This window comes from Artibeus jamaicensis, unplaced genomic scaffold (genome assembly GCF_021234435.1).
Source record: "Artibeus jamaicensis isolate MK-2021 breed Jamaican fruit bat unplaced genomic scaffold, CSHL_Jam_final contig_332, whole genome shotgun sequence".
NCBI lineage: Eukaryota > Metazoa > Chordata > Mammalia > Chiroptera > Phyllostomidae > Artibeus > Artibeus jamaicensis.
Window position 1 is genome coordinate 36,756,434 of NW_026521788.1, and position 26,985 is coordinate 36,783,418.

The 26,985-nt window shown below is 41.1% G+C and overlaps 1 protein-coding gene and 1 pseudogene across 3 annotated transcripts in view; both read right to left on the minus strand.

The window, feature by feature from the left end:
* GRID1 (glutamate ionotropic receptor delta type subunit 1) overlaps window positions 1–26,985 on the minus strand; it is a 780,146-nt gene that overhangs the window by 44,078 nt on the left and 709,083 nt on the right. For all 3 annotated transcript variants that reach the window (XM_053663815.1, XM_053663813.1, XM_053663814.1), the window contains one exon: window positions 2,956–3,151. In XM_053663815.1, coding sequence (XP_053519790.1) covers window positions 2,956–3,151 — 196 coding nt within the window. The remainder of the gene's footprint in view (window positions 1–2,955; window positions 3,152–26,985) is intronic.
* On the minus strand, window positions 4,641–4,755 carry LOC119050124 (uncharacterized; annotated as a pseudogene).

Below are 26,985 nucleotides of genomic sequence, written 5' to 3' on the forward strand. Positions count from 1 at the left end.
CCCTGTGGGTCTGCCCCACCCCTGCAGTAACTACTATCATGAATCTTGTGTTTTGTCATTAGTATGAATGTATGTATGAGTCTCATATATTTGTAAGGGTATTGTGTTGTAAGTTATTATTATATGACCCATATGAAATTGCATCTAATGCCTTTTCTTTACTCATTATTATTCTGCTAAGATTCATCCATAGTATTACATGAAGCTAGAGTGGATTCATTTCATTCCAGGTTATATATTTTTTACCTTGTTAATGCTCACTTGGATTATTTCCAGGGTTTTGGCTCCATAAGCAATGCTACTGTGGCCTTTCTTGTCTCTGGAATGCATATGGAAGTTTATTTGGGATGAATACATAGGAGTAGAATTGTCAGATCATAGGGTACACAAACACTCCGTTTTATAAGAGAATGACAAACCAGTTTGTAAAGTGGTTATACTGAGTACACTCCCACCAGCAATTGACCACCTGTTATTCCCATCCTTTCCACCACCTCTTATTTGAGTCTAATTGGTGTAAAATGAAATATCTTTATGGTCTCAATTTGCATTTCCTGAATCACTAATGATTTTGAATATCTCTTCAGGTAATTATTGGCCATATGCATTGTCACTTCTGTAAAAGGCCTTGTAAATCTTTTGCCCATTTTTCCACTAAATCGTTTGAACTTTTCTTATTGATTTGTAAAAGTTCTTCATATAATCTTGATATTAATCTTATACAGGTTTTATGCACCGTAAATATCTCCTGCCAATGTGTTACTTGATTTTCTATTTTTAAAGTGTTTTGTAGTGAATATAAGTTTAATAAGTCAAAAGTAGCTATCTTTTCTTTTATAACAAGTGCTTTTTATAACATCATTGCAATGAATCTTCATAAGCCTCCTGTGTGGACAGGAGTATTGGCTCTCTACGAGAGACAAAGAAAGCAGACACGAGGAACTCTAAGGCCATTTGATCCAGGACTTAAATTAATGAAAAGCCTTAAATCAACTTTGTATTCATTATCTCCAAATGAGGTCACCTACAGCCACAAAGATTCCCTTTCAGGGGTGAAAGAAGACCAATGGCTTGAGGTCAGAGTGCCATCCTATGTAGCGCACTAAAAATGAAGAGGTTTTAATAAATCTTGTAAGCATGGGAATAGCAACATTTATATTGTACTTTATCATATTTGCTAGGGAATTACTTGATTAAATGTAAACATTCAAACTCTATCATAATGTGAACTTTTACATGTTTTAAGCACTGAAAGAAAGCCCATAGTTGCCCAGGCCTCTCTCAACTCTGAGGGTTTCCAGACAAGAAGAGTGGTGCTCCAGTTCACACAGCTGGTGAACCATGGAACTGGGACTCCCACTCAGATGTGTCAGGCTCCAGAACCCAGACACTTTCTGCTGTTCAAAGAGGCTCAGGGACTAGAAGCCATCTTGAGCTAACTGCAGTGTGAGGACACATGCCCATGGGGCTCTCAATATACCCAGGCACTGCCACCAGCTGTCCTGTCTCTCCCCTGGACAGAGGACATGCTCAGCCAGAATGAGCACTGCTTCTGAAGCAGGACTCTGTCTCTGCCTCTCTCTCTGGGTCTCCTTGGGGTTCTCCTGGGAGGGCTGGAAGATTGCTGAGGACCCTTGTCATCATGGAGAGCAGGGTGGTGGACCCTGGTGGCCCTGAAGCATTCCTAAGACTGTCCTTTTATATCCATTGCCTTCTGCAGTCAGGTCAAGTGATCCCCAAGCAGCAGAGGATATGGAACCCAGGTGTGTGTGTGCATAGATGTGTGAGTATGTGGGAGAGTGTGTGAGAACCTATGAGATGGTTCCACAGACATGGATAACTGAGGCAGGCTGGACAGGGGTCCGTGTGTGTGTAAGATCATGTGTGTGAGTGTATGTGAGTCTGTCTAAGTGTATGTACATGAGAGGAAATGCACATGACTGTGTGTGGAAGGTGCCACAGAAGGTATAGGCAGGTGGAAAGGGAACAGAAGGGAGGGGAGCTGAGGCACCCTGGACAACCACCCTGTTCAGAGAGGCAGTGGTGCTGGGCATGAGGGCAGATCTTTCTCACCTTGTTCACTAATGGCTACATGGACAGTAGCCACTGAATGTGAGGATCACTGGACAAAGGATGCCACCATCAGTGGCATGCTATGACACCTTCCTTCATCCCATTCTCTTCCTCCTCACTGATCTCCACAGCATATGGTGGAGAAATACCAAACACCTCAGCCTGAAACCTCTGGAGTTGGGCCCTAACAGGATGGTGACCCAGTGTCTCTGATTCTCATCTGTATAATGGGGTAACAATAATCAATTCAGTTCATAGTGAAAATTAACTGAAATAAATAAGCAAATTCTGAGTGCTGAAGAAGGTAATGACTTCTCTCCACCCTCCCTCTCTCCTGGCTTCTTCCAAACCTATCCTCTCCAAGCACAGCCTCAATCCTGAGCTTGATGCCCTTACCACCATCTTCCAAGCACACCCCGTCTCCACAGCAGAGACCCACAGTGTAGCACCCTCTCCTGAACCTTGTTTCACTTCCCCCACCTCTTCCCTGGCCCTCTTCTTTTTCTTTTGCTGAGTGTTCTCATGTGGGGTAGGAAGGTACCCCTGGGACACCATCCTATCAGCCCACAAGGAAGGGGGTTCTTGTCTCAAGCTTAATCAGCCTGTGCTTCACTGACCCCTTGAAAACCAATCATGTGGTACCTAATGGGCTGCTTCTTCCACTTCTGTTGCCAAAAATGTGCACCTACCTAAAGAATAGGTGTGCATCTTCACTTGACACTCACAGGCCAGGGAGAAATGCCTATCTGACCTGCTGAAGATGGTTGACTCTTCAGGTAACAAGGCTATTCAAAGAAGATTCCCACCTTGGGGATGACCATGCCCACAGCACCTATCACAGCAACAAATGCCCAGGTGCCCAGGTGGCCAGCTCCCACCTACCTTCCTGATGCCTTCTGAAGGACTGGACACACAGTTGTCAGCCCCTCCATTCTTGCTGATGGTCCTCCAGAGCTCAGCAAATGTACTGTCCTGCTCCAGGGGGTTGGTACCCTTGGCTCGGAAGTACTCATACACAGCAGAGTCCCGGACGGTGCCATAAGACATCTCCACTTGTTTGGACAGGTCCTGGAATGTCCTGAAATGCAAAAAAGTTGTGAGCCATGGTCCTAGGCTGCCACTGAAGGGATACAATGGGCTGCAAGGCCCTCCTGAGATCTGAGCCAAGTTATGACCCATGGCCCACATTCCTCACACTTAATCCCCAGCAGCACAGATCCCTCAGCCCAGAGTGTGACTTGCCAAGGCCTTATTTTATCAAAGTTATGTTTCCTCAGCATACATTAATTCAGTAAAGTTATCCATGCCTAAAACCAGGTCCTGTGCTAAGTTCAGAGGATCAAAGGATAAATAAGACATGATTCCTACTCTCAAGGAGCTTACAGTCTAGCTGCAGAAACATATAGACAGACAATCACAAAGTGAGAGTCAGGGCAACACGAGAGGCTGGATACTGACAGCCTCAACTCAAACACCTGAAGCACAGGAAAGAAACACATGATTGCAAGAGTGATGACAGTGACTGCTCTCTGACCCTGAGTGCTGAAATGGGTCAGACACACATGCAGAGACTCTACCAATTAAGAGACGTGCCCCCAAAGCTCACAGCTCTTCTGGAGTTCTAACCTATTGTCAGCTTTGGGGCATTTCCCACCTATTTGTTTGTCAATAAAGAAATAAATCCGGGTTTTTATATGAGATCACTTGATTTTTTTGTGTTGACCACTACTTAAAAGATGGCAAAGATAAAAAACAAGACATTTCTGAGGGCCTTGGGTTTGTTGTACATGGAGGAGAAGCAGGTAACTCAGGCCAGGTACACATTGAAGGAAGGGGTGTATCAGAAAAGCCCAGAAACAGCCCAAGAGCCCATGGCAGAGGAATAGGAGGAGGAGGAGAGCCCTCTGGTGTAAGAGATGGAGTCACACCAGAAAGGACCAATAGGCACAAAGTTCTTACTTGCCCCAAGATAAGCAGTACCTGGCTCAGTGTGTTGAGAGAATGTTCACACAAAGAACAGAATTTCAAAAAACAAAAAGCTCAGTGGTGAGGCAGGCTCTTACTCCAGGCTTCAATCTGACTGCTCTTTGCTTATTTCTCTTCTGTAAATTGGTATCTTCTTTTTTTTTATCAACCAGAATATCATCCCCACTTCTCACTGAGTCATTGTTCCAAGGAAATCTAATCTCCTCAGCATGATCTTCAAAACCCTCCATCCCTGGTCTCATCTGCAGCTGTTGCTCACCTTACACACAGCTCCATAGTCAATATTGAAATGAGAACTCCCACACAGTCCCCATCTATGGCACCAGGCCATGGGTTCCCTCTGCCTGGAATACCTTTATCTCATTCATCCACAGCACACACTTCTACAAACCTCTTGATGATCCAGCTGCCACCTCTTCCCATGGGAAGCCATGGCTACCCCTCACCTCCCGGTGCCATCCCTAGATTTTGCATGGCTCTAGGACAGCATGATCTCCCTGACTTCAGAGTGTGGCACACCAGGATGGGGTCAAGCAAGGACTCTGGAGTCCAACAACAGGCCTTCCTTCCCAACCACCATCACTAAATACTTGACGGCCTGGGCATTTAGCTAAACTCTGCACCTCAGTTTTCAAATCTTTTAAAAATAAAGTTAGAGTAACAAACTATAGAAATGCTCCCTGAAAGTATAGGCTCTAAAAGACAAATACCACATGACCTCACCTATAAGTGGAACCTAATCAACAAAACAAATGAGCAAAATATAACCAGAGACATTGAAACAAAAAACAAACTGACAGTAACCAGAGGGGAGGGGGAGGGATTAACAAGGGAAAATGGGGAAGGGTCATCAAGGAGCACATATAAAGGACCCCTGGACAAAGTCAAATGGGAGGTGAGGATGGGTAGGGAGGGTGGGCAGTGGTTGGGGGGAAATGGAGACAGCTAACTGAACCTGAACAATAATAACATTTTTTCTTAAGAAAGATATAGATAAATGAATGAATGAATGAATGAATAAACAAACAAACAAATAAATAAATAAATGAATGAAAGCCTAGAGCAGAGGGCTGCAGTAGAGATTAAATGGGGTTATGTGTATTCAGCTCTTAGAGAAGTGTCTGATGCAAACTCAGTGTCCAGTAACTAGCAGCAATTATTCTGCACTATTATCTGTATATGCCCTCCATTAGACTTTAACAATTTGGAAGGCTGAAGCTGAAGCTGCCCATCTTTGCATCTGCAACAATGGACCCAGGCTGACACCAGCCTTCACAGCACATGCACTGAGGAGCCAGCAATGAATACTTCCTCTTGCTTTCAAGACATACTCCATAGCAATCTTTCACACCCTGCTACGTGGCCCAGAATCAGAGTTCAGTATTCCTTTCAATACATCACAAATGAAAGGAAACATAAAATAACAAATTTGATGAAGAACTATTTCTAATTATTGTTCATTATTTACATCTAATTGAAGCAAGATGTTGCTTTGCTTGAAGGGTCCCAAGGGCTATAACTCCATGGTAATTTGCCTGTACAGGAGGGGGATCTTTCCCCCACATTTTAATTTTTTCTTATATTAATACAAACAAACACAAGGCTTTGATGAATGGGAAACATCAGGATGAATTACACAATTGAGTCTAAATACCGAACTGCTCTACATGACTGCAGTTCCCATGAGTATGGATTAAATGTATTACTTCCAAGGGATATGGCACTACTGTTTCATCCCCACATTTGAAATGGAGATGTCCTCCTTTCCCTTGGTATTTATTCACAACTGTGCTCCTGCCCAGAGGTTCAGGGAACATCTCTAGATGACAAACAGGCAGCCCAAATGCTATGGCTTTACCTCCATTTTTGTCTCAGTAGAGCTCAGTGTTCCCACCCAAAAAATACTCCCCCCATCTCTGCTATGCCAATCTCATGGCTCAGTCCAATCAACTCTATCCATCACCTCCCATAATGTTTGGTCTATGTAGAGGGATCTCTCTTATCTCAAATGCACACTTTTTCTTTCAAAGATTTCCAAGCTCACTGTGCCCAGCACACAGTGGGTTCTACCATATTTCAGAGTGAATATACCTATAAAAAGCTATTTGGAGGTTTGAGCAGGAAAGCCCAACTATTCACACACCAAAGCTGCCATCCTGGAGCACTCATCATCTTGTCAGAGTGCACAGTTTTGGAAGGGACACATGGGGAGGAATAAAGGAGAACAAGGGCAGCCAACCACCCAGGCTCCAAGCCAACACTGGCAGGCAGCAGAAAACAGATGTTCCCATTAAATAGGATGACCCTTGAAACTAGCCAGGGTGCCTAGCCTGGGGAAAGCTGCACTAGCACACACCTAATTTAGCATCTTTGGCAAACTAGTCTCTTCAGCAACAACTGCTAGAAAGTGCTTCCTCTACCCCAGAAATATGAAGAGCTGCTCATCACAGGTAGGGCTTCTATAAACCTTAGGTATATGAATAACTGGCAGAAATAATTCAACCAATTGTTCCATCCACAGTCACTGAATGACTACTAGGTAAGGCTCAGCAGCACATAAAGCAAGGACTATCCCTCTCATGGGGTCCACAGAGAGGGATAAGTGAATGGTCAGAGAAGCAACTAAACAACATGAAAGAGACTAAAACAGAATTCTGCATGGGGGAGCCTGGAAACACAGAGAAGGAGCAGTCCATGCCTTCAGAAAAAAAAAAAAAAAACTTCCTAGAAGTGGAAACATTAGGCTGAGTCATGAAGAATGGGTGGAAGGAGCCAGATGGAGAACCAAGGGGTAGAGAAGGCACTGATATGTGTAAACATAAGGTTCATTTGGGACACAGCATGGAGCAATTTGTATCAGCTAAAACAATATAGGTTTTGGAATCAGACATGGGTGTGGATCCCACCTCGGACAGCTGGGCTGTTTGAGGTAGACCAGTAGCTCTCAAGGTGTGGTGTCAGGGCTATGACATCAGCACCATATGGACCCTTTTGAGAAATGCAAATTCTTGGATCTATTGCCTCAGAAATTTTGGGGCAGCCCTGAGCAATTTGTGTTTTCACCACCCTCCAGGCAATTCTGATGTATGTACAAATTCCGTAACCACTAACTGAGGCAAGCCTTTTCTTAATTCATACCTTTCTAACAGAATGGGTGAAGATTAAAAATCACAGACATATATCCAGCATGTAGTCAATGTTTAATAAATAAGCTCTTCTGTTAGGCTACCAATAAGTAATTCAAATCATTGAATGACATATCAATATGATAAGTCACATAAGGCCACATTAAGGAGTGACAAGTGATGGCACCCAGGCAGTCACACCTGGATGGAAGTAGTTGTGGGCAGGCAGCATGTTTCCAGTGCTTCCAGGCTCAAGGCATCTGCCCATCTGTCTCCCCAGTAAGATGCCTGTGGTAGATCTTGTTTCCCCCTCCTTGCCAAGGTACATGCAAATGATTGACTATCAGTGTCCAATCTGCCATCTTCAGGCATCTGCCTAAAGTGGCGATCTGATCTGAGAATGTCTGAACCCCAGGATGTGTGTGGAGACAACAAACTTCCCTGGTAGACAACCTGGACCCTGGTTTTTATAGCCCATGAGGGGTCCTGCATAGAAGAGGCCTCCCTGAGGAAATTGTGAACATCTGGGCAAAAGAAGCTGCTAAAGTTGATGTCTTTAAAGGCATCATCCCCAGGCTACCCACCTGCTCTGGATCCACTAATTAGGTGTCAAGGTATAGGCGTGTGCATTTGTACCTTACTCTTTACCTCTATGGTCTGATGCCTATCTCTGTACTTCACCTTTCAGAAACCTTCAGTATTGGCATCCTCCCATGGCAAAGCTTAGCCTCCCCTCCAACTTAAGTCAATATTTGTTACTCAAACGTACACTAACTGAAACTGCATTTGGGACCAATGGGAGCTGCTCTTCTGTATCTCCTGGCCTGGAGTGCTTCTTGTTGGGGTCTCTCTTAACTGAAAGCATATCTGATTCCTGTAAGAACATGAGAATGCTTTATTAAAGGACTTTGAAAGCATCCCTTGCCTCTGACAGCAGTTTCCTCCAATTAAATATGCACCTTCTGATAGACCTACAAGGTCTCCTTCAGCCATGGCCAAGAACAGTTTATCCAGCTCAGCTCTACCTCTCTCCCTCCCCATACCTTTCTCCATAAATCAATCTTACTATTTCCTAGATACACTTTCATTAACAAAAAGATAAATGTGTTTGCAACATGAGAAAAATCAATAATGCACAATTTATAAATATATCTTTGCATGTTACAGAAATATTTATATTGGAAATGGAGATAAATACACTTGCAAAAAGAGCAGAATCAATTTATACCACATGTAAACAGATTTTAACAACTGCAGAGTTGCCATAATCATGGTCCTGATTTATTTAAATCCCAAAGCCCTATTATTCTTCCTTATGGAGAAAACAGGGTACTGGAGTGACCAAAAGGCACAAGAGAATGGAGTGCTCATTTTTGTTATTTTCTCATCTTGACTACAGCCCCAGATGTCTTCACTATCATTCCAGCATCTCACTTTTCTATCTCTCATGTCTGACTCCACAAGAGATGATGCTCACAGATAGGTGGGGATTGCCTGGCTATGTTTCCACTGCCTGCTTACAGGACTTTCAGATACCAGAGCTACCATCTCCCCATTTCTCCTGGGTCTTCTTCCCCAAGTTTCCCCACTGAGCCTTGTGTTCTCTCTCATATTTTTCTCATGTACTGTTCTCCTAGCCCAAGCTTTGCCACATTTACCATTTTCTTCTCCCCCAGACCCAAGCTTTTCAAGGTGAAGACTGAGACACTCCAAGAAGCAAGTTCAACCTTGGACTCTGAAAGGCTTTCCAGGGGTATTCATTCATTCATTCATTCATTCATTCATTCATTCATTCATTCATTCAAGAAAACATTTCCTAAGCATCTGCTAGTGTCAACCACTATGCTAGATCTAAGAATATGGCATGAACAGCACAAAGTTTCTGCTATGTGGAGTGGACCTGGTGGAGGTGAGCACAAAAAATAAACATGTAAACATTGACAATAAAGATACAAATAATTATGCAAATCCAGGGTCAGCAAACTTTTTAGAAAGGCACAGACAGTGCATATGTGAGTAATGAGAGCCATATACTACTCTGTTGCATATTTCTTGGCTTTGTGGGGTTTTCTAAATTGAAACACTTTAAAAAATATTTTAATAAAGAAAATGTCTTAGCTTTCAGGCTAGAGGAAAACAGGCTGTATAGGTCAGATATGGCCTGTGGGGGCACAGTCAATGGACCCCAGATGTCACGTAGTCAGTGATAAAAAGTGCAATGAAGATAAATAAAGCAGAATGAGGACTATGGAAAACAATGCAGTGAGTGATAATATAAAGTATGTAGGGGGTGCATTAGCCATTGGAGTGGACATTTAGAGCCTGTATTTCTCTAACATCTTTCTTTCCTTGAGCTGGGCTGAGAAGAGATGGGAAGAGAGATTGCGGGCTGAGAAGGCAGAAGCCTGGCCTTCTGCATACCAAGGCCAGTGGGCTCGGGGCTTGCCAGCCTCTTCTCCTCCAGCACAGCTCCCTCGACACTTGCAGGGGAACTTCTAGGAACACTGGGGAAGGTGATGCTGGGGTCTCATACCAGGCTCCTTGTATCCAAAATCCATCATCAGAGTGACTGCAGAGTGAATTCCAGCTAGGGACAGTGTCAGGTTCATGCAGTATAAGGACACAGGATGAGAGCTGTGTGGCCCACGGCAGGAAAACACATCCTTACAGGACATGGGAGGCCACACAGCTTTTCTTCAAATATGTGCCCCACACACTGGCCCCAGAGCGCCCTCTGCGTATCAAGTGCCCAGCTGAGATGTGCTCAACCCCTGCTCCAACTTTCTCTCCACATTCTTTTCACTCTAAATCCCATTTCTTTGATTACTGTTGAAATTAAAAGACAGACAAAATAAACCCTGTGAAAAAAACTCAATGTATTTGTGTATTTTAAAATAAACCATTAATAAATGTAAATAAATATAGGACAAAAGTGAGAGAAATAAGCACCAAACAGTTGTAAGGCTTCTACTTTTTACAAATGTATTTCTGTAAAGTTTGTATTTTTATTACACTGTAAACACAAGTACAATCTGAATGATTTAAAAAATCCTTCTGCCTGAAAAAAGTCAGTACCGGGCCTTGAGAACTTAGCTCTCTGCCTCCCTGTCTCTTCCATTTCCCCTCCCTTGACCCAGTGCAGCCAAGATCTACTAAGAGGAGAGACTCCTCTTTTGCCCCCCATCAAACATCTACCCTGCTGACTGTAGGAAGCCCTGCAGGGCTGTGATAGCTGTATCTTCAATTCCCAGAGCAAGACATACCCAGAGGGACCCAAGCCATCCCACGCATCCAGGGTCCACTAGGACACAGGCTCCATCACCAATGCATACTGGAATTGCCCTCACTTGTGAACCTTCTGCCTAGATTCAGCCTGGGCCTGGTGTCCTGGCTCCTGAAGCAGAGCAGGGTAGACCAATATAAATTTCTGAAAGGAAGGCAAGCGTGTCATGTGCTGCTGACTTGCCAAACTCAGCCTGGACCCTAGACGTGAGCAGGGTGCAATAATAGGTGCTGAGGGCAGGGGCTGTGAGAATCAATCACCTCAGTTAAGTCAAATAACAGTGGTCAGGTATTAGGCCAGATTCATGGCATGAAGCAGAGGTTGAGTGTCTTCATCCTTCACTAAGTGAAATCTAGGGAACTCTAATGTGCTTGGCAAAGGGTCTTTGGCCTCAGGCTACCCTGTCCTCAGGTGCCAGCCTGGAAGGTACTTCACTCTCTTAGACCTCCCAGCTTTAACTGAGGCTCATTGCCTGTCTGCCATGCAAATACCCTGCCTTCTTTTATTTATTTGTTTTTATTGAATTTATTGGGGTGACATTGATTCACAAAACCATACAGGTGTCAAGGGTACAACTCAGCAAAACATCATCTGTACATTGCATCATGCATCCATCACCCAAAGCAGTCTTGTTCCATACTCATTTCCCCCCTTTTGCCCACTTCCACCTACACTCACCTTGCTCCCTCTGGCTATCACTATACTGTTATCTGTGTCTATGTGTTATATATAAGTGGTTTTTTTTAGCTTAATCCCTGCACTTTCTTTCACCCAGCCACCCAAAAACCCCTCCTATCTGACAGCTGTCAGTCTGTTCCATGTATCCATCTCTCTTTTTCTATTTTATTCATCAGTTTATTTTATTCATTAGATTCCAAATATAAGTGAGATCACCAAGATGAACCCAAATAAGCCAACACCAAGACACATAATAATTAAAATGGCACAGATTAAAGACAAAGAAAGGATCTTTTTAAAAAAGATTTTATTTATTTTAAAGAGGAAGGGAAGGAGAAAGAGAAATGTCAATGTATGGTTGCCTCTCGTGTATCCCCTGCTGGGAACTGGCCTGCAACCGAGGCATGTGTCCTGACTGGAAATTGAATAGCAATCCTTTGGTTTGCATACCCACGCTCAATCCACTGAGCTACACTAGCCAGGGTCAAAGAAAGGATCTTAAAAGCAGCAAGAGAGACAGTTACCTGCCAGGGAGCTCCCATAAGACTGTCAACTTGATTTCTCAACAGAAGCACTTCAGGCCAGAAGGGATTGGCATGAAATACTCAAAGTGATGAAAAGCAAGGACCTATGACCAAGATTACTCTATCCAGCAAGACAAAGCTAAAGGAGTTCATTACCACCAAACCAGTATTGCAAGAAATGTTAAGGGGCCTACCCTTACTTATTTTTGTGACTAAAACCCACCTTCCTTCCAAGAATCAGCTCAGCTTTCATCTCCAGGAGTAAAACTAGATCCTTCCATACCCATGCCCCTCTCTGTGTTCTCATCTTAGCCTATCTTAATGTGTATCCCTTGTGGATGTTGATGTGTCTGCCTCCCCACCTCAACAGTGGGCTCCCTCAGAGCTGGACTCTGTGTATATCTCTATCCTTGTCACTCCACATCCAGCCTGACAGACAACAGATTTCATGTTTTCTAACAGAATCAAACCTGGTTTAAAACAACTCTGTGTTTATAGCGTCCATGGCAGGGGAAAATTCAGGTTGAAGACAAGCATGCTAATGGATCTAACTTTAGAATTATGACCACTAATCTCAATGTATCCTTATGCTTCCTGGAAATATTCTAAATTCTTCTGTTCAATTCATCTTCCACCCTCTTAGGTGACCCTTAGGTCATTCAGAAAATAACCCTGTTTCCTGAAAGAGCAGAAGCAATCAGTAGAGAACGTTGCCTCTGTATAAAGAATTCCCTTTTCTAAAACCACAAAAATACCTACCTGTCCCCTTTTAAAGTGGTGGCTCCACCCTGTTCCTATGCAGGACTAACTCTACTTGCCTCCTGGATCCCAGAATTTCTTCCCTTCTCAAGTGCATTGCTCTTCCAGTTGTCAACTCGATTTCCTACACCATGAAATTGCTTCTCTCTGTGGATCATTTCCATTAGCATGTCTGGGCATATATCATCTGTCACTTAAAAAAAGTCCTGCTTTGAGATTAGAGGTTCTTCCAACCACTCTCTAGTCTTCCAGGGAGTTACCCATGGCTATCATCTCCATGACAATCTTCCCATTTCTCATGAACCTACTTTAAGTTTTCATTCCACCACTGAACTGAAATTGCTTTTGTCAAGGTCATTAATGATCTCCCAAATATGAGGACCAATCCCTATTCTCACTTTAATCCCCAGCAGAGAATGAAAAACTTGATTGCACTGTCCTTGATAACCCTCCTTGGCTTCTCAGGCATCACCTTTTCTTAGTTCTCCAACCTTTAAGATGCTTCCATATCTGTCAGCATTTTAGTTCTTTTCTTCCCAAACTAAATTTTGGGGTGTCCCAGGCTTAGTTCAGAGATCCCTTCCCTTCTCTAGTGATATCCCTTTCCCCATGCTAGTCAAGTTAATTGAAGATTATATATAATACTATATATAATAATTAATTATATATATATATATATATATATATATATATATATGATCTGCCCAGAAGGTATTCAGTCATGTAATATGGAAAGTAGAGACATTTATTGAAGAAGATACAGGATACGAGAAACATTGCACATAGAAAAATAATGCCTCAATCCCTTTCAAAGTGGGCACCTTAGGACCTCACACAGTTTTCCCAGTAACCATCAGCTGCCCTGTCATATTTTCCTGAATCTCATCAATGGTATGAAATCTCTTTCCTTTCAAAACTAATCTTAGTTTGGGGAAAAGCCAGAAGTTGCAGGGCGCCAAATCTGAGCTGTAGTGGGACTGAGCCACCTGGGTGATTTGATATGTTGTCAAAAAAACTGCAGATTGTGGAAGGCAGTCAAGAAGGCGAAGCTCTGGTACTCTTATTTGAATTTGTGGTGCATAGGGTTCATGAGGTGTGGAACAGAGTGGGTGTCTTGAAGGAGCCAGCAATCCCTTAGTGATGAGGGACTAAAGTTTCTGGAAAATTGACTTATTAAAAGGAAAAACCAACAATAAAGAAAAAATAAAGAAAAGAAAAAAGTCTTAAAGAAAGAAAACGGAGAATCCTGTCCAATCGGCGGAGGAGAAGACAGGCAGCCAGCAGTTGCTCAGCATATATGAAAATAAAGGACCAGAAATCTTGACAGTCACGGAGGACCCAGATGTTAGGGAGACAGCAGCGGTACAGTAGAGTCTCAGGGATGGAGCAAAGACAGAAACAGCAGGGAATTCGGGGGGTGCACAGTCTCCGGACCAGTTCCCCATGCTTCTCCCTCCCTCGGATTTGTCGGGAGGCCGGGGCCTGCTGAAGGGACTGAAACACAGACAGGAGCAGAAGGGTTTTTGGTGGGGCACAGTCCAGGGACCAGTGCACACTGCGCAGCCCGCCTTGATGTGTGCCCAGCGTGTCAAGGTCCGCGCCCAGCCCTCAGATCGACTTCCGGCTTCTGGTTCATCTCCCTCCGACACTTTGGGAGCCCTGGGCCTGCGGAGAGGCCCTTGGGAGAGAGCTGGGATCCTCAACTCCCTCCTTTTCTGGCCAAGCAAAGTTGGGCGCCAGGAGAGACTTGTTTGCTAGAGTTTACAGAGAGGGTGCTGAGGACGATGGGCTTCAACTGCGGACTCTGCAGTTGACAGCCCAGGAGAACTGATTGGCACAGTGTGGGGCTCTGACTCCAATAGACACAGCCTGGCAGCAAACCCAAGGATGGGCAGAAAGCCTGGAGTTCCCCCACAGAACTGGGGCAGGTCTGTGCTCAATCCCGTGGGAACCAGGCAGCCTGGACAGGCCGGGTTATGCTGCAACCCAACCCATGGTGGTAACCCCTGAGAAAAGAGTGCTGTGAGGAAACCCTAGTTCCCCATCCTAGGGAGCTGGGGAGAGGCGAGGACAGTCTGGGTCCTGAGAAAGGGATGGCAGAAAAAACACACTAATGGACCCTCAGCCAGCTGCAGCCGGAAAAACTGATTGGCCAGTTCTAAACCAACAAGCAAAGTTTTTTTCTTTCTTTCTTTTTTTTTTTTAAAGATCATAAGCTACCTTTATTCAGAATTTTTCACATTCTTAGTTCACTGAAAGCATTTCTTAACACTTTATTACTAACAAGGAGTATAAGTTAATGATGCACAGTTTAAAACCTCTTACTCAATTAGAGGATCTATTGGCTTTGAAAACAGTAAGTAATAATTGGCATTTACTGAATTTTAAATAGGATCTGCATGTTGTATTTTGGTTTAGAGTGTATATACCATTTTGTGTTATGTTGTGAAACTTGATGTTCTGAAATTGCAGTTTCCTTTAACCATTTAAATTATACTTTCTTCCTGATTTTTAAAAAATTTGATTGTTTTCATTTTCTAAAATTAATTTTATTTAGTTATTTTTCAAGTACAGTTTTTTTTGTCTATTTCTCCTATCCCAGCCCCTTCCGCCCCATGCTCCCCACCTACCTCCCATTTCCACCCCTCTTAGTTCTCGTGCTTCTGTCCTTCCTATTTGTTCCTCCAAATCCCTCCCCTTTTTTCCCCTTAAATTCCTTCCCCTCACCCCTTTGGTCACTGTCCCCTTGTTCTCTATTTCAGTGTCTTTGTTTTTATTCTGCTTCTTATTTATTTTGTTGTTTAGCTTCCTGTTAAAGGTGAGATCATATGGTATTTGTCTTTCAATGCCTGGCCTATTTCACTCAGCATACTGCTTTCCAGTTCCATTCATGTTGTTGCAAAGGGTAGTAGCTCCTTCTTTCTCTCTGCTGCATAGAATTCCATTGTGTATATATATACCACAATTTTTTGATCCATTCATTTACTGATGGGTACCTAGGTTGCCTCCAAATCTTGGCTATTGTAAATTGTGCTGCTATGAACATTGTGGTGCATAAGTTCTTTGAAATTGATGTTTTAGGATTCTTGGGGTATAATCCTAGCAGTGGAATTGCTGGATCAAAAGACAGGTCGATTTTTATTTTTCTGAGAAAATTCCATACTGTTTTCCAGATTGGTTGTACAAGTCAGCAATACCACCAACAGTGAACTAAGGACCCCTTTTCCCCACAACCTCTCCAACACTTGTTGTTTGTTGTTTTGTTTATGATAGCCATCCTGACTGGTATAAAGTGGTATCTCATTGTGGTATTAATTAGCATCTCTCTGATAGCTAATGATATTGAGCATCCCTTCATGTGTCTCTGGATATTCTGTATGTCCTCCTTAGAGAAGTGTCTGTTCAAGTCCTTTTCCCATTTTTTAATCGGGTTAGCTGTCTTCTTAGAATGGAGTCCTGTAAGTTCTTTGTATATATTGGAGATTAAACCTTTGTCTGAGGTATCCTTGGCAAATACGTTTTCCCATACAGTTGGTTGTCTTTTCAATTTAATACTGATTTCTTTAGCCATGCAGAAGTTTTTATTTTGATGAGATCCCATTTGTTTATTCTTTCCTTTACATTCCTTGCTCTAGGGGACATTTCGGTAAAAATGTTGCTGCATGAAATATCTGAGATTTTCTTGCCAATGTTCTCCTCCAGGACTTTAATGGTGTCATGGCTTATATTTAAGTCTTTTATCCACCTTGAATTTATATTGGTGTATGGTGTAAGTTGGTGCTCAAGTTTCATTTTTTTGCATGTAGCTGTCCAGTTCTCCCAACAACATTTGTTGAAGAGGCTATCTTTACTCTATTTTACGTTACTGACCTTTTTGTCAAATATTAATTGACTGTAGAGAGTTGGGTTTATTTCTGGGCTCTCTGTTCTGTTCCATTGGTCTATGTGCCTGTTTTTATGCCAGTACCAGGCTGTTTTGATTACAGTGGTCTTGTAATACAGTTTGATATCAGGTATTGTGATCCCTCCTACTTTGTTCTTCTTTCTCAGAAGTGTAGCTGCTATTCGGGGTTATTTATGGTTCCATATAAATTTTTGAAGTGTTTGTTCTATGTCTGTGAAATATGCCCTTGGTACTTTAATAGGTATTGCATTGAATCTGTATATTGCTTTGGGTACTATAGACATTTTGATTATGTTAATTCTTCCAATCTATGAACAAGTATATATTCCCATTTGTTTGTGTCTTCCTTGATTTCTTTCTTCAGAGCTGTGTAGTTTTCTGCATACAGGTCTTTTACCTTCTTGGTTAGGTTTATTCCCAGATATTTTATTTTTCTTTTTCCTATATTGAATGGGATTTTTTCCTTGATTTCTTCTTGTGCTGATTCATTGTTGGTATACAAAAATGCCTCTGATTTCTGGATATTGACTTTGTAAACCTCTGTTTTGCAAAATTCATTAATTAGTTCTAGCAGTTTTTGGGAAGAGTCTATAGGATTTTCCATGTACACTATCATGTCATTTGCAAACAGTGACAGTTTTGCTTCCTCTTTTCCTATTTGGATGCCTTTATTTCCTTCTCCTGCCTGATCGCTATGGCTAAAACTTCCAAAACTATATTGAATAGAAGTGATGAAAGTGGACATTCTTGTCTTGTTCCTGATCTTAGTGAAAAAGCTTTTAGATTTTGCCTATTGAGTATGATTTTGGCTGTAGGTCTCTCATATATGGCCTTTATTATATTGAGGAATGCTCCCTCTATTCCCATTTTGCTGAGTGTTTTTATCATAAATAGGTGTTGGATGTTATCAAAACCTTTTTCTGAGCCTATTGATATGATCATGTGGTTTTTATATTTGCTTTTGTTTATGTGATGTATTACATTTACTGATTTGTGAATATTGAACCATCCTTGCATCCCTGGGATGAATCCCACTTGGTCATGGTGTATGATCTTTTGGATATATTGTTGGATGCGATTTGCCAATATTTTGTTGAGAATTTTAGGGTCTATGTTCATCACCGATACTGGCCTGAAGTTTTCTTTCTTTGTTGTGTCTCTATCTGGTTTTGGAATTAGGATGATGCTGGCTTCATAAAAAGAATTTGGGAGTTTTCCATCCTTGTGGATTTTTTTGAATAGTCTGTGAAAAATAGGGGTTAGCTCTTCCTTAAATGCTTTGTAGAATTCTCCTGTGAACCAATCTGGTCCGGGGCTTTTGTGTGATGGGAGTTTTTTTTTTATTATTATTACTTCAATTTCTTTCGCTATTATTTGTCTGTTAAGGTTTTCTACTTCTTTTCCATTGAGTTTTGGGAGATTATATTTTTCCAGAAATATGTCCATTTCCCCTAGGTTTTCAAATTTCTTGGCATACAGGTCTTCATAGTATTTTATTGCAATCTTTGTATTTCTGTGGTATCAGTTGTAATCTCTCCTCTTTCATTTCCGATTGTGTTTATTTCTGTCCTCTCTTCTTTTCTTGATGAGCCTACTTAAAGGCTTGTCTATTTTGTTTATCTTCTCAGAGAACCAACTCCTGGATTCATTGATCCTTAGAGTTGTGCTTTTAGTCTCTATGTCATTTAATTCTGCTCTAATCTTGGTTATTTTCTTCCTTCTGCTTGCTCTGGGCTGTCTTCCTTGTTGTTCCTCGAGTTCTTCCAGGTGTAGGGTTAGGATGTTTGTTAGAAATGTTTCTATCTGCTTTAGGTAAGACTGTATTGCTATAAACTTCCCTCTCAGGACTGCCTTCACTGTGTCCCATAAGTTTTGGGTTGTTGTGAGATCATTTTCATTTGTTTCCAAAAACGTTTTGATTTCTTTCCTAATTACATTGTTGACCCATTTGTTGTTTAATAGCATACCATTCAGTCTCCATCATTTTGGGTGCTTTGGGTTTTTTTCCTTTGGGGTTGGTTTTCAATTTCACTCCCTTATGGTCAGAGAAGATGCTTGGTATGATTTCAATTTTCTTGAATTTGTTTAGGCTCGTTTTGTGTCACATCACGTGGTCTATCTTTGAAACTGTTCCATGTGCATTTGAAAAGAATGTGTATATAGTTTCTTTGGAATGAAGGGCTCTCTATATATCAGTTCAGTCCATTTTATCTAGGGTGTTGTTTAATGCTGCAATACCTTTGTTGACATTTTGTTTGGAAGCTCTGTCCATTTTTGATAGTGGGGTGTTAAAATCCCCTACTATAATTGTGTTGGTCTAAATATCTTTCTTGAAGTCCTCTAAGATTTTCATAATATATTTGGGTGCCCCTATGTTTCGTGCATATATACTTATGATGTTAATGTCTTCTTGGTGGATTCTTCCCTTGAGTATAATGAAGTGACCTCTGGGTCTCTCCTTATGGCCCTTTTTTGAAGTCTATTTTGTCGGATATGAGAATTGCTACCCCAGCTTTTTTTTTCTTGTCTGTTTGCTTGGAAAACTTGTTTCCAGCCTTTCACTTTTAGTCTGTGATGGTCTTTTGTTCTGAGGTGGGACTCTTGTAAGCAGAATATGTGTGGGTCATGCTTTCTTATGCATGCAGCTATTCTGTGTCTTTTGATTGGAGCATTTAATCCATTTATGTTTCTGTGTTCCTCTCTCTTTTCCTCTTTTGCTTCCTTTCCTTAAAGCAGTCCTTTTAGTATTTCTTGTAGAGCTGGTTTGGTGGAAGCATATTCTTTTAGACTTCTTTTGTCTTGGAAGCTCTTTATTTGGCCTTCTATCTTGATTGAGAGCCTTTCTGGGTAAAGTAGCCTTGGTTGTAGGCCTCTGGTTCTCATTACTTGGAATATTTCTTGCCATTCTCTTCTTGCTTGGAGTATTTCCATTGAGAAGTCAATAGCTAACCTTATTGGAGCTCCCTTGTATGTTACTTCTTCTTTCTTCCTTGCTGCCTTTAAGATTCTCTTTGTCTTGGAATTTTGCCATTTTAATGATGATGTGTCTTCAAGTGGGCCTCCTTGGGTTCCTCTTTATTAGGATTCTCTATGATTCCTGGATTTGTGACTGTTTCTCTCTTCAAATTAGGGAAATTTTGTCTCATTACTCTTTCAAATATGTTTTCTGTCCCTTGTTCTTATTCTTCTCCTTCTGGTATTTCTATTATTTGGATATTATTACGTTTCATATTGTCTTGCATTTCACTTAATCCCTCTTCATTCTTTCTGAGCCTCTTTTCATTTTCCTGCTCTTTCTGTGAGATGCTTTCTACTTTGTCCTCCAACTTGCTAATGCTATCCTCTGCCTCATCTATCCTACTTTTGAAACTTTCTACTGTGTTCTTCAATTCGGAAACTGTATTCTTCATTTCCTCTTGTCCCTTGCTGATAGTTTCTATTGCCTTTTTCATGTTGATGTAGTTTTCAGAGAGATCATTGTAGTTCCCCTGTAGTTTCTGATAGCTCATTTTGAGCTCTTTCAACTTCCTGATAACCAGTGCTTTGAATTCACTATCTGATAGTTGATTAGCCTGTATTTCATCTAACTTTCTTTCTAGAAGTTTCTGCTTTTTCTTTCATCTGGGGATTGTTTCCTTGTCTTCCCATCGTTTGAGAATCTTCTTGTTAGTCTTGGCATCTAAAATTGATCTGTTCTGACTCCCTGGGTCTATGGTGTGAACTTCTGTGGTATGATACCTGTGAAGTTCAGTGGTGCAGACTCCTTCAGGTATCTTGATGTTCTCCATGTCCACCTACTCTCACGCTGGACCTGTAGCTGGTCCCCCAGCTGGTCGCCTACCACTGCTGAGTGTCCCGGCTGTGGTAGCTGACTCCCCAGAGACCAGGCCCGTCTCTATGGCTGGGGCACAGTAGCCTCTAATGTCCTAGCTCCCATACCTGACTCCCAAGAATATCCCGGATCCTGTACTTGACTCATTTGGCGCCCAGGTCCATCACAGGGGCTTGGAGTGTCCGGCTCCCATAGCTGACTCCTTGGTGTCCAGGCCGATCTCTATGGCTGTGGTACAGTAGCCTCTAGTGTCTCAGCTCCCGTACCTGACTCCCCGGAGTCCAGTCCCATTGCTATGGCAGTGGCACAGGGGCCGAGAATGTCCCAGCTCCCGTAGCTGACTCCTCTGGTGCCCAAGTTTGTCACAGGGATTTGGAGTGTCCTGCTACCATACCTGACTCCCAAGCTCCAAGGCCCACTGCTGTGGCACAGGGGCCACGTGTGTTCCACCTCCCATAGCTGACTCTGCCACTGTCTGGTGTTTCAGCATCAGTCACAATCTTTGGTCTTTTAATTTCATAAATGCTGGGTAACCGATGTTTTATTGTGCTGTTTCCCTATAGATCTGCCAGGATTTTCACCCATGAGTACGGGAGCTAGAATCCGATCCTTCCTATTCCGTCGGCATCTACCCAGTCTCTCTCTCTTTTTTAATTCTTTTTTCTTTTTATTCTTTTTTTCTTTCTTTTTTCTTTCCTTTTCTTTTTTCTCTTTTTAAGTAACGTTTTATTCTTTAAATTTTATTATTGCTATATCTTTCAATACTTTTCTCCTCTTTTTTCATATTTTCTGTTTCCAAACTTATCGCTCTACCTCCATTCCCCAGCCTTTTTTTTTCTTTCTCCTTTTATTTTTTCCTTGCCTTTTATTTCTTTTACCCACAAGAGACACAAGCAACTTGAAAATACAAAACACTAGAGTTGGACCCATAGAAGAAGCTTCCCAACAGCAGAGTCAGAGACGCAAATTTCACTTTGCTGTAGGAGAGAAGCCATGAGATGCTGCATATTTGAGTAGGGGGAAGCAGAGAATGACAGGATAACCGAAAGAGACTATTCCACTGAATTTCACAGGCATTCCACCACAGAAGTTCACACCATAAACACACGGAGTCAGAACAGATCAATCTAAGAAGCTGAGGCTAACAAGAAGAGTCTCACAAACAACTGAAAGACAAAAAAAAATCCCCAAATGAAAGAAAAGGAGGAACCCTCAGAAAGAAGGTTAGAAGAAATACAGTTAAGTCAACTATCAGATATTCAATTCAAAGCACTGGTTATCAGGAAGTTCAAAGAGCTCAAAATGAGGTACCAGAAATTACAGGAGAGTTACAACGATCTCACTGAAAATTATATCAACATGAAAAAGGAAATGGAAACTATTAGCAAGGGAAAGACAAAATGAAGAATACAGTTTCCGAATTGAAGAACACAGTAGAAAGTATTACAAGTAGAGTCTATGAGACAGAAGATTGGATCAGCGAGTTGGAGGACAAAGTAGAAAGCATCTCACAGAAAGAGCAGGAAAATGAAAAGAGGCTCAGAAAGAATGAAGAGGGATTAAGTGAAATGCAAGACAATATGAAATGTAATAATATCCGAATAATAGAAATACCAGAAGGAGAAGAAGAAGAACATGGGACAGAAAATATATTTGAAAGGGTGATGAGACAGAATTTCCCTAGTTTGAAGACAGAACAAGTCACGCAAATCCAGGAATCACAGAGAGTCCCAACGGACAGGAAACCAAAGAGGCCCTCTTCAAGACACATTATCATTAAAATGGCAAAATTCCAAGACAAAGAGAGAATCTTAAAGGCAGCAAGGGAGAAAGAAGAAGTAACATACCAGAAAGCCCCAATAAGGTTAGCTATTGACTTCTCAATGGAAACACTCCAAGCAAGAAGAGAATGGCAAGAAATATTCCAAGTAATGAGAACCAGAGGCCTACAACCAAGGCTACTTTACCCAGAAAGGCTCTCAATCAAGATAGAAGGCCAAATAAAGAGCTTCCAAGACAAAAGAAGTCTAAAAGAATATGCTTCCACCAAACCAGCTCTACAAGAAATACTAAAAGGACTGCTTTAAGGAAAGGAAGCAAAAGAGGAAAAGAGAGAGGAACACAGGTACAAAAATGGCAATGAATAAGTACCTATCAATAATAACCTTAAACATAAATGGATTAAATGCTCCAATCAAAAGACACAGAATAGCTGCATGCATAAGAAAGCATGACCCACACATATGCTGCTTACAAGAGACCCACCTCAGAACAAAAGACCATCACAGACTAAAAGTGAAAGGCTGGAAACAAGTTTTCCAAGCAAACAGACAAGAAAAAAAGCTGGGGTAGCAATTCTCATATCCGACAAAATAGACTTCAAAAAAGGGCCATAAGGAGAGACCCAGAAGGTCACTTCACTATACTAAGGGAAGAATCCACCAAGAAGACATTAACATTATGAATATATATGCACTCAACACAGGAGCACCCAAATATATTATGAAAATCTTAGAGGACTTCAAGAAAGATATTTAGACCAACACAATTATAGTAGAGGATTTTAACACCCCACCATCAAAAATGGACAGAGCTTCCAAACAAAATATCAACAAAGGTATTGCAGCATTAAACAACACCCTAGATAAAATGGACTGAATTGATATATAGAGAGCCCTTCATCCCAAAGAAGCTAAATACACATTCTTTTCAAATGCACATGGAACAGTTTCAAAGATAGACCACGTGATGTGACACAAAACGAGCCTAAACAAATTCAAGAAAATTGAAATCATACCAAGCATCTTCTCTGACCACAAGGGCCTGAAATTGGAAACCAACCCCAAAGGAAAAAAACCCAAAGCACCCAAAATGATGGAGACTGAATGGTATGCTATTAAACAACAAATGGGTCAAGAATGAAATTAGGGAAGAAATCAAAAACTTTCTGGAAACAAATGAAAATGATCTCACAACAACCCAAAATTTATGTAGACACAGCAAAGGCAGTCCCAAGAGAGAAGTTTATAGCAATACAGGCTTACCTAAAGCAGATAGAAACATTTCTAACAAACAACCTAACCCTACGCCTGCAAGAACTCAGGGAACAACAACAAAAACAGGCCAGAGCAAAGAGAAGGAAGGAAATAACCAAGATCAGAGCAGAACTAAATGACATAGAGACTAAAAGGACAATTCTAAGGATCAATGAATACAGCAGTTGGTTCTTTGAGAAGATAAACAAAATAGACAAGCCTTTAAGTAGGCTCATGAAGAAAAAAAGAAAGTGAACACGAATAAACACAATCAAAAATGAAAGAGGAGAGATTACAACTGATACCACAGAAATACAAAGGATTGTATTAAAGTACTATGAAGACCTGTATGCCAAGAAATTTGAAAACCTAGGGGAAATGGACATATTTCTGGAAAAATATAATCTCCCAAAACTCAATGGAAAAGAAGTAGAAAACCTTAACAGACAAATAATAGCAAAAGAAATTGAAGTAATAATAAAAAAAAAAAAACTCCCATCACACAAAAGCCCCGGACCAGATTGGTTCACAGGAGAATTCTACAAAGCAATTAAGGAAGAGCTAACCCCTATTTTTCACAGACTATGCCAAAAAATCTAAAAGGATGGATAACTCCAAAACTTTTTTTATGAAGCCAGCATCAACCTAATTCCAAAACCAGATAAAGACACCACAAAGAAAGAAAACTTCAGGCCAATATCGCTGATGAACATAGACCCTAAAATCCGCAACAAAATATTGGCAAATCGCATCCAACAATATATCCAAAAGATCATACACCATGACCAAGTGGGATTCATCCCAGGGATGCAAGGATGGTTCAATATTCACAAATCAGTAAATGTAATACATCACATAAACAAAAGCTAAGACAAAAACCACACGTTCATATCAATAGACGCAGAAAAGGCTGTTGATAAGGTCCAACACCATTTATGATAAAAACATTCAGCAAAATGGGAATAGAGGGAGCATTCCTCAATATAATAAAGGCCATATATGAGAGCCCTACAGCCAACATCATACTCAATGGGCAAAAACTAAAATCCTTTCCATTAAGATCAGGGACAAGACAAGAATGTCCACTTTAACCACTTCTATTCAATATATTACTGGAATTTTTAGGCACAGGTATCATACAAAAAAATAAAATAAAAGGTATCCAAATTGGAAAGGAGGAAACAAAACTGTCACTGTTTGCAGATGACATAATAGTGTACATGGGAAAACCTATAGACTCTACTCAAAAACTGCTCGACTAATAAATAAATTTGGTAAAACAGCTGGTTACAAAGTCAATATCCAGAAATCAAATGCATTTTTATATACTAACAATAAATCAGCAGAAGCAGAAATCAAGAAAAAGTACCATTCAATACAGCAAAAAGAAAAATAAAATATCTGGGAATAAACCTAACCAAGGAGGTAAAAGACCTGTATGCAGAAAACTACATAGCCCTGAAGAAAGAAATCAAGGAAGACACAGACAAATGGGAATATATACCTTGTTCATGGTTTGGAAGAATTATCATCAAAATGTCCATACTACCCAAAGCAATATACAGATTCAATGCAATACCTATTAAGGTATCAGTGGCATATTTCACAGACATAGAACAAACACTTCAAAAATTTATATGGAACCATAAACTACGCCAAATAGCAGCTGCTATTTTGAGAAAGATGAACAAAGTAGGAGGGATCACAATACCTGATATCAAACTGTATTACAAGGCCACTGTAATCAAAACAGCCTGGTACTGGCATAAAAACAGGCACATAGACCACTGGAACAGAACAGAGAGCCCAGAAATAAACCCAACTCTCTACAGTCAATTAATATTTGACAAAAAGGTCAGTAACATAAAATAGAGTAAAGATAGCCTCTTCAACAAATGGTGTTGGGAGAACTGGACAGCTACACGCAAAAAAAGAAACTTGAGAACTGACTTACACCATATACCAAAATAAATTCAAGGCGGATAAAAGACTTAAATATAAGCTGTGTACCATTAAAATCCTAGAGGAGAACACTGGCAAGAAAATCTCTGGTATTTCACGCATCAACTTTTTTACTGATATGTCCCCTAGAGCAGAGGACATAAAGGAAAGAATAAAGAAATGGGATCTCATCAAAATAAAAACCTTCTGCATGGCTAAAGAAAATAGTATTAAAATAAAAGGAGAACCAACTGTATGGAAAAACATAATTGCCAATGATACCTCAGATAAGAGTTTAATCTCCAAAATATACAAAGAGCTTCCACGACTCCACTCTAAGAAGACAAATAACCCAATTTTAAAAATGGGCAAAGAACATGAACAGACATTTCTCCAAGGAGGACATACAGAACATTCAGAGACACATGAAGAGATGCTGAATATCCCTAGCTATCAGAGAGATGCAAATTAAAACCACAATGAGATACCACTTTACCTCAGTCAGAATGGCTATCATAAACAAAGCAACAAACAAGTGCTGGAGAGGTTGTGGGGAAAAGTGGTCCCTAGTTCTCTGTTGCTGGGAATGCAGACTGGTACAACCATTATGGAAAACAGTATGGAATTTCCTAAGAAAACTAAAAATGGACCTGCCTTATGACCCAGCAATTCTATTACTGGGACTATATCCTAAGAACCCTAAAACACCAATCGAAAAGAACCTATGCACCCCAGTGTTCATAGCAGCACAATTTACAATAGCCAAGAGCTGGATGCAACCTAGGAGCCCTTCAGTAAATGAATGGATCAAAAAATTATGGTACATAAACACAATGGAATTCTATGCAGCAGAAAGAAAGAAGGAGCTCCTACTCTTTGCAACAGGTTGGATGGAACTGGGAAGCATTATGCTAAGTGAAATCAGCCAGGCAGTAAAAGACAAATATCATATGATCTCACCTTTAACAGGAACCTAAACAACAAAACAAACAAGCAAGCGAAATAAAAACAAAGACACTGAAATATAGAACAGTGGGACAGTGACAGGAGGGGAGAGGGGAGGGAATTTCAGGGGAAAAAGGGGAAGAATTTACAGGAACTAGTATAAAGGACACATGGACAACAACTAAGGGGGGTGGAAATGGGACAGAGGTGGGGGGCACGGGGAGTTGGGCTGGGATGGGATTAAAAGACAGAATACTGTAGCTGAAAAATAATAAAAAAAACTGCACAACATGTGTTGCATGAGCAGGTGCATTGTTGTGATGAAGCTGCCAATCATCAGTTGTTTATTGCTGCAGACTTCTGAATCATCTGAATAGTTTCCAAGGAAGAATGTTCAAACTTAATGCAAATTTAATGCAGATTGGTTACTCTACTTGCTCAGTCAGTCTGAATATGAAGGCCACATGGTACACATGATCACTCAACAGTGTCAACCACCCCCACTTCCTAATACAGTGAGGTCATCATTGTTCACAGACACATATTCCAGTGCACTTTCTTTGGCTGCCAGTTTACATTGATTTCACACAAACCATTCCTGTTATATTAACAGTGGTTGAATTTTTCCATACACACACACACACACACACACACACACACACACACACTGTATATATACTCTGTAAATTTATGACACCAATGGATGACCCCACCCCTCCCTGACACCACTGACCCTGTCATCTCTAGGCAACTGACCACTTGATATCTTTGTATGGATAGCCAATAGGTCCCTATACTTAACATATTCATGCCCAAGCTCTTGAATTATAAACCCCAAAACCCACCATTACATCTGCTCTTTCTCCGTTCATCCATCTCTGTCAAATGTTGCTTTATTTC